The sequence below is a fragment of the Dermochelys coriacea genome, chromosome 4 (assembly GCF_009764565.3).
Source record: "Dermochelys coriacea isolate rDerCor1 chromosome 4, rDerCor1.pri.v4, whole genome shotgun sequence".
NCBI classification, from domain to species: domain Eukaryota; kingdom Metazoa; phylum Chordata; order Testudines; family Dermochelyidae; genus Dermochelys; species Dermochelys coriacea.
The window spans coordinates 30,154,164-30,165,547 of record NC_050071.1 but is presented as its reverse complement, the minus strand read 5'-3'; the positions used below and the strand labels follow the sequence as shown (position 1 = coordinate 30,165,547).

Sequence of the window (11,384 nt, the reverse complement as noted above, 5' to 3'; positions counted from 1 at the left end):
GATTGATAAAGGCCATGTACAGAGTTTCTTGGTGAGGCACAGTCAGAAAAGGCCAGGTTTGGTTGTGTTCTTGACTCTCGATGTTGATCTTTCATCTGGCTGGTTTTTTCTGCATTCATTGTTTTGAAGCAAGTTTAATGGAAGTAATGGAGCGGATGAGGCGATGGTCCGTCCAACAATCGTCAGCACAAGTCGTCATCACTTTGGTGATACGGACATCTTCACAGTCATGAGCACAGACAATAACCTAGTCGATCAGCTGCCAATGCTTGGATAGGGTTTTTCCCCATGATGTCTTGTTCTTGTTCTTTTGGTTCTTTGGAATATAGTGTTAGTGTTCTGCGCATTTGGTTAGGAGAAGAATTCCATTGGAATTGGTCTTGCCCACACTTTCCTTTCCGATTGTGCAATTCCAAAGTTCCAAGTCATGTCCAACTCTTGCGTTAAAATCAGCAAGGAGTATAAACTTGTCCTCTTTGGAGATGGAGGAGACAATTTGGTCAAGGTTGGCATAGAATACTACTTTTGGTTTCATCATCAGCATTAAGAGATGGAGTGATGCTCTGATGAGTGTTACATGCTGGTTCTTGGCAAATGTAAGGCAGAGAGTCATGAGTCATTCATTGTTGCTAATTGGTACTTCCGAGAGTTGGTTTATTATTTTGCTTTTGATGGTGAAACCAGTACTGTAGATTTGTCATTTATCATCATCTGCTCCTCTCTGGAAAAAGGCGTCACCACCACCACCTTGTTCCTTTAGCTGTCCTACATGTTGGGTCTCGCTCAGTGCAGCAATTTTGATGTCATATATCCTGAGTTCTCTGGCCACAATCACTGTTCTGTATTCTGGCTGGTTACTATTTGGGTTGTCCATCAGGGTTTGAATGTTCCAGGTTCTAAATTTCATTCAGTTTTGAGCGCAGTTAGATAATCCCTCTGAACGTGGTTATCCAGTTGGGGTAGGCAAGGCAGACTACGTTTAGGGCACCTTTTGTTGCTCCTTCCTCATGTGGGATGTGCAGTGGGTCCTAAAAAGAGCAGCTCAGTTGCGGTTGCAGCTGCTGAGTTGCACTCCTGTCCAAATGCAAAAACAGCCTTCTAACAGCCGCTGCTTGCATGCCAGTCCATGATTAGGAGCTTCTGGTCATCACTGCCTCCTCCCGTTGCTACTTGCTGATCACCATAGAACTTGGTCATGAATATGGAAGACACCTGTGCATGATTTCTTTTAACGTGGAGACACCATTACATACCAGGGTGCACAAGGTCCTTGTCAGGATGAAGGCGTAATCCAATGGCAAGGAAACCCAAGGTGATGGGAGACTGCCATCCTGCTGCAGCTTTCACAACCGTTGAGAGAAATTCTTTCCATCCTCTTGCGCTGCTGTTGAGGATGTGGGGGTGGAGGGTCGGATCACTGTTCATCTGGAACCTCACCTTTCACCTTGACACGTTGGGTGACCCTACCAGGAATGTAAGACTCCTGACTGCATTGCTCTCAGGATTATGGGAACACTCAAGCCCCGTCTAGGTCACGATCCGCCAGGGCAGAGTATTGATGTACTGCATTGGTATCAAATGGGGCTTCCTTTGGTATGATGGAACTGGGGTAAGTCAAAGTCAAATCAGTACATGTTCCACTTTACAGCACTGCAGCACATTATCATGAGAGCTTGCACCAGTGCTGCCACATCAATACACAAATTCCTAAGGTAGACAAGCCCTCCTTAGCTGATGCAGTATGTATTGCATGGATCCCCTATACCAAGGTGAATTTTTACCCCTTTCTATGATTAATGGTCTGGAAGGAGTCAACAGCAGCATGTTAATGATAACAATAGAGATTACTCTGAACGAAAGATCTTGACTCAAATTCTGCTGTGTTAATCCATTGTCAGTGGAGTTATTCTGAATGTATTTCACTGTAACAGAGAGCAGAGTTGTGCCCATGGGCTTTTTGTCTCAGAATTGATGAGGAATATCTGTTGACCTAAGTCTCATAAAACTGACATTGTAAAATCTAAATTGTGTCGTCATAAAAAGGATGGAGAAGGGACCAAAAAACAAAGAAGAGAAAACTGCATTAGTTCAAAAGATCTTCTTCTTTCTATGGGTACAGAAGTTTGTAGTTTTAGCTTTAAACTCTTACGACACAGTAAAAACTATTTGAAGAAAAAAATCTGAGGCGTTTTAACTTCATTATAAGCCTTCAATAAGGAAATAGCATGTTCTCAGCATAATTAATTACAGCAGTGTATTTTCTTTGTGCAGCTTTAGCTTGCCTTTAGGAGGGGGAAGGAAAAAAAAAAGACAAAACACGGAAGTACAGTAAACATCTTGAAATGCAATTTCCTTCTTATCGGGAACTACCACCACATGACTTGCTGAACAACTTCAAAACAAAACAAAACCCTTGCAGTTGTACTGTAATGGAGTCAAAACTCAGTTTCCCGTAAACCCTGTTTTAGCATAGAAATAATATCCAATAGGATCTCTTTGAAGCAACATTGCCTTGTTTCAATATTTTAATTATTTTGATTTAGTTACTTTGTGAATTTAGTACATAGGGTAAATGTTAGTCCTGAAGTCACCTCCCTGCATCTCAACCCCCAGCCCCAGCCCTGAATCCCCTCCTACACTCCGAACCCCTTGGCCCTACCCCTGCCATAGGAATTTTGTTATGTGCACATCACCTCCATATTGGTGCACATAACAAAATTCATTGTGCACACGTGTGGGGAAAATTAGAGGGACTACTGCTGAAGACTTACTTCCACTGTTCATCTTTAGAACAAAGTAAGCTTGGGCAGAGGCAGAACATGCTTTCTATACCATCAATGTATTTGGTCTTGTAGGTTTAATCTCTAGAGATAAGTACTCATTTAAGACCTGATCCTGCAAAGAGCCTGAGCCAATCAATTGGCTCTTTTGCTGAGATTGCTGAAAGGGTTGTTGCGATAGCCTTTTCAGTAATGTGGATTCCTGACCACTGGGAACTGGATTGTGACCACCAGAATTATTGCACATAGGTCATTGAACAACCATTAGAGGATAACTTTTAGTCATTTCTGACCTGGGCTGGACCTGAAACAGCAGGTTAGAGGTGAAAAGCTCTACATCCCATTACCAAACCCATGAGCTGCATAGAGCCTTACCATTTCACAGTTGATACACTTTTTACAAGAGAACGCACACAATGCACATGTTTGTTAAGAAGTGGCTGAATCCACATGTTCATTTCCTTCAAGCTCTGGAGTGACTTGAAATGGTAACTAAAGAGGATTCAGTACGGCTTGTACCTCAGAGTCTAGCAAGATCTCTGATTCAGATACCCTCACTCATGTTGGGTAGCCCCTTACTCCACAACTGGCTGGCCAGAAGGGGGTTGTTCTGAAAGTGACATAAGGGGCTTTGTCTAGACTGGTATTTCTCAACTGGTGGGTGGCATCCCCCAGGCAATCAGAGGTCTTTTGAGGTATTGAGAATTTTATTACAATCTAAAGCAAAGAAAATTTTGCTCCATTGCTCCTGCGCACCCATAACCTTCAAGATCATGTATTCTCTGTTGACCTCTCAAAATACACATACAAATAAATTATATACGGTTATCACTGATACATTTGTTCTCCTATTTTTATAGTTAAATGAAAGGGGGTTGCAAAACCTGATTTCCAATAAAGGGGAGACAACCTGAAAAGGTTGAGAAACTCTGCAATAGACTAAGATGTAAAGGTATGTTTTTTGCTAATGCATTCTAACATGTTCTGTCTAGCATAAACAATGTAGCATACACTTTAACATGTGCTAAACTGGTTGAATTAAAGGCAGAATGTTAAACAAATTATATAATGTTCCTATCCCTTTCTCACCTGCACTTCACTTTCAAACTCAATAATCTTGCATAGCAGCTGCAACAACATGTTGCCACTTGACAGTCAGACTGGCCGTTCTTCATTTCAGCTTTTACTTGACTTGAATGCATAAGAATAAAGAACTGCATTATAATGTATAGTCATTATTAGTATTTTTATTAACTATTCAGTGTCCAAAGATATGATAGGAGATTTACGGACATAAAAACATGCTCTCTTCCCTGAAGAGTTTACAGTCTATATTTTAGACCATAAACAAGTGTGAGAAACACACATTGAGGAGGGACTGGAGGACAAAGATAATGTCATGCTGTTCATAAATTCCAGTTCAAGAAGGGACCATTGTGATCATCTAGTCTGTATAACTCAAGCCATTGAACTTCCCCCCCAAAATAACTCCTAGAGCATATCTTTTAGAAAAACATCCAATCTTGATTTTTAAATTGTCAGCGATGGAAATCTGTCATGAGCCTTAACCACTGGAAAAACTTTCCAATTACTCTCACTTCTAACAAATTTTAAGCCTTACTTCCAGTCTGAATTTGTCTAGCTTTTACTTCCAGCCATTGGATTGTGTTTTACCTTTCTCTGCTAGACTAAAGAGCTCTTTATTATTTGTTCCCCATGTAGGTACTCATAGACTGAAATGAAGTCACTCCTTCTCTTTGTTAGACTCAGAGCACAGTCTATTTAGTGTATTATAAATCATGTCTTTTCTCTTAACCCTCTCCAATTTATCAATATCCTTCTTGAACTGTGGACCCCAGAACTGGACACAGTATTTCAGTAGTAGTCACACCAGTGCCAAATACAGAGGTAAAATAACACATCTACTCCTATGTGAGATTCCAGTTTATGCATCCAAGGATTGCATTAGCTCTTTTGGCCACAGTGTCACACACTGGGGAGCTTGTGTTCAGCTGATTATCCACCTCCGCCCCCAAATCTTTTTCAGTCACTGCTTCCCAGGATAGTCACCTTCCTGTAAGTATGGCCTATATTTTTCTCCTAGATATATACATTTACATTTAGCCATATTAAAATACATTGATTCAGATTGCTCTATATCAGTGACCCATCTTCTTCATTATGTACCACTCCCCCAATTTTTGTGTCATCTGCAAACTTAATCTGGGATGATTTTGTTTTCTTCCAGGTCATTGATAAAAATATTAAATAGTGGAGGGCCAAGAACAAATCCCGGTGGGACCCCACTAGAAACACACCTGCTCAGTGATGATTTTCTGTTTACATTTACATTTTGAGACCTATCAGTTAAACAGCTTTTAATTCATTTAATGTTAATTTTATATCCTTCTAGTTTTTTAATCAAAATGGCATCAAAGTGGTATCAAGTCAAATGCCTCATAGAAGTCTACGTCTATTATGTCAACACTATTACTTTTAGCAGCCAAACTTGTAATCTCATAAAAGAATATAAGCTTAGTTTTACAGGATCTATTTTCCATAAACTGATTGGTATTAATTATATTACCTGTCTTCAATTCCTTATTATTTGAGTCCCATATCAGCTGCTTCATTATCTTGTCCAGGATCAATGTCAGACTGACAGACCTATAATTACCTAAATCATCCCCTTTTAAAATATTGCCACAGTATTAGCTTTTTTTCAGTCTTAAGGAATTTCCCCCAATATTCTAAGACTTACTGAAAATCGTCTTTAACAGTCTAGCGAGTTCTCCAGCCAGCTCTTTTAAAACTCTTACATATGAGTTATCTGGACCTGCTGATTTTAAAATGTCTAACTTTAGTAGCTGCAGTTTAATAGCCTTGTGAACTACTAGTGGAATAGAAAGAGTATTATCCTATGACAACATCTGTTTTTCCCCAAATACGAAACAGAAATATTTATTGAACATGTCTGCCTTTTCTGCATTATTGATAATTTTACCATTTTCATCTAGTAATGGACCAATACCATTATTAGGATTCTTTTTGTTCAAAATATATTTAATGTCCTAATTGTTCTTAACTCTGCTGGCCACAGATTTGTGTCCCTTTGATTCCCGTATCAATTTTCTACAAGTCCTAGCTTCTGATTTATATTCATTACTATCAGCTTTCCCTTTCTTCCATTTTATTTTATTATTTTATTTTGCTGTCTTCACTATCCCTCTAAATCAGGTTTTGTTTTTTTAACCAATATGGCCGCCTTCCTCAACTGTGGCTTTTGGGGCATCTAGTGAAGTGTTGTTAAACAATTCCCAATTATCATTCACATTTTTCTGTCTAATTTTTTCCTCACAGATGCTATGACTCATAATTGTTTTCAGGTTTGTGAAACTGACCTTTTTAAAGCATCTACATCAACTTTTAAAAATACATTTAACTTGTCTGTTCTGATTATATATTTTTCAAAATGAGGTGTGTGTGTGTGTGTACATACAAATGCCTCGATTAAAAGCACCTGCTAAAATGTTTTAGTTTTTAAACACTTCTAACCTCCCTTCTTGCTCTTCATAATGTTTTATTAAATAGGCATGCCTGATGCAGCCAAGTGCCTGCCTCATAAAGAGTCCAACCTGTATGATTATGGAATTAAAAAAAAAAAAACTTGTGGACAAACTTGGGCTCCCACAGATCAACATGTACTCTGGCACAGGAAAATAATTACACTAATTTTAATCAACTAAAAGTATATTTTTAAAAGCACTGGAAACTCTAATCTAAAATTTTCAGTGTGCTGGAACGAGCACCTTCAATTTCATTCTAAGCTGTGTCTTAGAAGGAAGTCAGTGTCAGCTCAAAGAAATTGGCTGTTTGGAAAAAAAAAAAAAATGCTTTCTAGTCTGTTCCCAGCTGAGTGCATACACTGGAAAAGTTTTCCTTTAAGTTGCTTATATCTCTGTTGAGCAGCTTTGGTCTGAGTCATGGCTACTACAGAAATACAGCAGCCTGAGCTGGAGGTGATAGTACTGATTACCACCAACCATAGAGTTTTTAGGATCCAAGTGCCTTTTGTTTGTTTGTACACTTTGTTTGAAAGGGGTTATGTGGAATTTAAACAATATTTTTCACTTATTGTGGCTTTGTCCATATGAGGATCTCAGGGAGTACAGTAAACTTGTCATGATGTGAATCTTCCTGGTGCAGAGGACCAGTTCAAATCCTTCTGCACCACTGAAGTTATTGGCTCGGATTCACAATTGCCTATGGCCTCTCTAGGCCAGTTTGGTGTTGTCCACCCAGGGGACCATAAGACCATGCAAGGGACCACATGCCTGCCATGGAAGAGGAGGACTCTACGTTGCTGCCAGAGGGGCCAGGGATAGGCCAGAGGTGAGAAAAGGAGGTTGTATGCTTTGGTAATTCTGTGCCCCTAGAATCATAGGGTTGGAAGGGACCTCAGGAGGTCATCTAGTCCGACCCGCTGCTCAAAGCAGGGCCAACTCCCAATTTCTGCTCCAGATCCCTAAATGGCCCCCTCAAGGTTTGAGCTCACAACCCTAGGTTTAGCAGGCTAATGCTCAAACCACTGAGCTATCCCTCCCCTCCAATCTGAAGTGATCCACAGAGGCCACTGAAGCAGGAGCACAAGTTAGGGCAGCCCTTAGGACTAATGTAACCTGGCTCAGGAGCCAAACTGCTTAGATGCCCTAAAAAGGGGAGGCACAAGTTACCTTCTGTTGCTGCCTGTGCTGGTCCATTCATCCTATTTTCAAATGGGGAAAATGCAGACAGAGGTCAGTAAGATCACAAAGGAAGCCTGTGTAAATTACCAAGGTTATCCAGGCTCACACAACGGGGCTGAAAATAGGACCCAGATCTCTTGGCTCAAGATTATCCGTTCCTTCCCTTTTACAAATGTATAAATCTAATAAGAATGCATTACTTTGTAATACAAACCATTCTATTAATTATGCTTTACCAAGAACCTGAGCTTTATCTCTTTCACAGCTTTTTAAATTCTTTTAAAGCAAAAGTCAGACTGGATGGAGAACATCAGGCAAGGGCGTGTGCTCTGTGGTAGGGAAAATAAATATTCCAGCTGACTAAAATTTGACAAAAACAGTCAACTCTCCTTCTCCATATCTGCCTTTCCTGCTACCTTCCCAGCTCTTTTTTAATTTATTCTCTCAAATATTTTAATATGCTCTGATTTCCTCTCCTCCAACTCTGTCTGACATCCCTTCTAATCTGGCTTCTGATGTTTCCACTCCACTTCGGGTGGAGAAGAGAACCCAAGGCCATACAAAGTCGATGTAAACTGATCAACACTGAATTTCACCTGCCATAGTGTTTCCCAGTCCCACACTTCATTTGGTAATTTACAAATTCCTCATAATTTTCTGTAGCCTTAACAAACTTAAATAATTCTGTCTTCTTCAAATTTTGCTACCTGATTGTTGACTCCCTTTTCTAGACTTCTGTTAAATATATTGAACAATACTGAGCTGAGTAAAACGGATAATTTATTCCTACTCTAATGTTCTGTTAGTTTTGATCCATGCCCCTTCCACTCCTCCACTTCTATGATTATATCTAACCTTGCACTATGACGGCTTAGTTTCTGTAATTGTTTATTGTAACAGACTTTGTGAAAGGTGTTTTGAAAGTCTATATAAATATCAACTATTGTGTTAAAGAATTATAGTAAATGAGAGGAGGGGTGCTTTTTGTTATAAAAGCCATGGTGGTTTGTCCTTTTATTGATTTGTTTCCATTTATAATTATTGTTTCAACCACTATCCCTGGTATAAAAGTAATGCTGTCTGGCCTGTAAGGTCTAGCATGCTCCTTAGCTTCTTTTTCAACCAAGTTTCAGAGTAGCAGCTGTGTTAATCTGTATTCACAAAAAGAAAAAGGAGTACTTGTGGCACCTTAGAGACGAACAAATTTATTTGAGCATAAGCATGCATCTGATGAAGTGAGCTGCAGCTCACGAAAGCTTATGCTCAAATGAATTTGCAAGTCTCTAAGGTGCCACAAGTACTCCTTTTCTTTTTTTAACCCAGGTCCACTACCCTACTACCCCAGTCTTATGGTATTTTAATGAGACTGTATAGTATAGAGCTCAGCCACTTAATCTTAAATACTGCTAAAAAACCCTGCTGCGTGTCTTCCACCCATTTGTTATTCTTAATCAACGCCCCCCCAGCTTTCGATCCTGAAAAGGGGAGGTGAGAGACAGATCAGCGCTGGAGCCTCAGTCCCAGTGTCCTGTGAGCAGCAGAGCCTGAAGGGAGGGAAGTGATTTGCCAGGCTCTGGGCATATTTCCACGTGCCACCAGCTGTAATTCCCCCCCCCCCCCCCCCCCCCCCCCCATCTCCGGGGCATCATTCGCTCCTACGCGTGTCTGAGAATAACGCGCCCAGCGAGGACCGCCACTGCCCAGTGCATGGGAGGGATAGCTCAGTGGCTTGAGCATTGGCCTGCTAACCCCAGGCTTGTGAGTTCAATCCTTGAGGGGGGCCGTTTAGGAATCTGGGGCAAAAACTGGGGCTTGGTCCTGCTTTGAGCAGGGGGTCGGACTAGATGACCTCCTGAGGTCCCGTCCACCCCTGATCTTCTATGAATACCTAGTATGTTCAACCCAACCTGTGCGCGGCACCCCCAGGAAGGCGGCTCCTCGCGCCCCTCCCGCAGCGCCTGCGGCTCCCCTGCAGCCGGGGCCGGGGCGAGGTTCCCGCCGGTGGCTCCCCGGGCGCAGCGGCCTGCAGAGGCGGCGCAGGCGCCCAGCGCTAGCGCTGCCGCCGAGCCGCAGGCGGGAGGCGGAGCCCGGCTGGGACTGCTGCCCTCAGCCCCTTCCCCCGCCGGCGGCGGCGGGGGCTCGCGGTAGCTTCCGGGATGCGGCTGCTTCTGCTGCTTGCGGCCTGTTGGGGGCGGGGGGCGTTGTCTGGCAGCCCCCCCGGCCCGGCGGCGCACAGCCTGCGGGGGAGCTGGCGGCTGGGCAGCGGGAACGGCTCGCTGGTGCTGAGCGGGGACGTGCCCGGCTGCGTTCACACGGCCTTACTCCGCCAGGGCCTCATCCAGGTACTACATGATGCCAGCCGGGCTACGGCTCTCTCCCGCCAGGCGCCCGGCCCGGGGATTAAAGCGAGCAGCGCTAGGACCCCCCCCCCCCCGCCCCCCGCATGGTGGGTCCGTCCGGCTGCCCGCCCATGCGGCGGCTGGGATCCGGGCACCGGGCTGGGGGTGGGTCTCCCTCCCCGTCCCTCCACTGCTCTAGCCCAGTGCTGCGGGGTTTCGGGTGCGGGCAGGGGCCTCGGAGCGGGCAGTGCTCGGCTGGTTTTGGTGGATGTGCATAAAAAAAGAAAAGAATAAAACGTGGTGATTTGGGGGCTCATTGTGTTCTGTCAAACGTAAAAACGTGGAATAAAAGGTAAGTAGCCTGGGAGCACTTGAAAGGGAGCCCTAAGGCCCTGCCTCTTAGAAAAATACTACAGTGGTCTCAAGCACTGCAAGTTTCACTAGCCTGACTGCAGTATCTGGGGCTATTCCTGTAACAATATTCTATGTTTATTTCACATCTTTAATGTCAAAGGAGGCCACATCTTGCTATGAACAGCACCACTGAAATGCAACCGTCTCTCAGTAGTCCAAATTGGATGTTGGTTGCACAGCATCCTGCATAGTCTAGGAGAGTTGCAAAAAATGTGGCCAACAACACCAGCACACACTTCTTGTCTTGTAGGTTGGACTAGATGATCAGAATGGTCCCTTCTGACCTTAGTATCTATGAATCTATGAAAAGCATCCCACTCTTGTAGTGCCTTTGATGTCCACTTGGTACAGACAGAATGGAAGTGTTTAAAGCCCCACACAGTGGAGTGCACATTTATTCAATTTGTCCACGTCAGAAGGATGAAATCCTGAACTGACCCTGTTGAAATTTGAGCTGTGTTTGCAGGGAGTCAGGGGATTTCAAGGACTGATGCTTAGTCCACTAAACGCCCCCCTCAAAGTCCTGCAGAATTTTGATGGCATGCATAGATTTGTAGTACTGTAGAAGAGGCAAGTCCTGGCTTTTATGTTGTGCCATGAAATACTTTACTTCTTTTAGAGACTTGTTCATACCAGAAGATTTTCAGAGTTTTTGCAACTTGTATTTTTTATCCTTTCCTGCTTCTTTTAGCTTTCAGGTTTAGGAGAGCTCCATTCCTGTAACAGTGAGTTCCAATTCTTGTTCTATAAATCAATGGCAAAACTCCCTTTTCATCGATTCAGAGCAGAAGAAGATCCAGTGTCACTAGCAATCCACATGTTTTTTGTTTAGGGTTAATCCGGCCTCTTTCATCCAAATGGGGGTGTATAATTGATAGACCTTTATCTCTGCTGGTGCAGCAGTAATGCTGTGACTAAGTCCTTCAAGGGCAATGGAAGCTATCTATGACCAATGCGTTGAGTCATACATGTAAGGAAGTACTGTTGTAATGGAAGACTCAAACGTTTAACTATTCTTTTTGAAATGAGGAAGTGTGGTCACTAATTTAACTGAATTGCTGTAAATGGACCAATAATTTCAGTTTTGAACGGGAGCCGGGCATTTG

The 11,384-nt window shown here is 42.9% G+C and overlaps 1 protein-coding gene and 1 long non-coding RNA gene across 5 annotated transcripts in view; one reads left to right on the top strand and one right to left on the bottom strand.

Moving 5' to 3' along the window:
- On the bottom strand, positions 1-10,671 carry LOC122459832. Its single transcript, XR_006280786.1, has 6 exons — positions 10,659-10,671; positions 10,279-10,284; positions 8,916-9,413; positions 4,948-4,951; positions 3,870-3,971; positions 1-2,282 (listed from the first exon to the last, which is right to left on the bottom strand). It is a non-coding gene; the product is annotated as an uncharacterized LOC122459832 (long non-coding RNA).
- MANBA (mannosidase beta) overlaps positions 6,838-11,384 on the top strand; it is a 76,692-nt gene continuing 72,145 nt past the window's right edge. The window contains exon 1 of one of the 4 annotated variants that reach the window (XM_038398461.2): positions 6,838-7,172. Coding sequence is in view for 3 of the 4 variants with exons in the window: in XM_038398456.2 (XP_038254384.1) it covers positions 9,682-9,867 (186 nt within the window). In the remaining variant the exon portion in view is untranslated. Of the gene's footprint in view, positions 7,173-9,217; positions 9,284-9,507; positions 9,868-11,384 lie in introns of those variants that run through there. The other 3 variants (XM_038398458.2, XM_038398456.2, XM_043513208.1) reach the window with 3 other exon arrangements.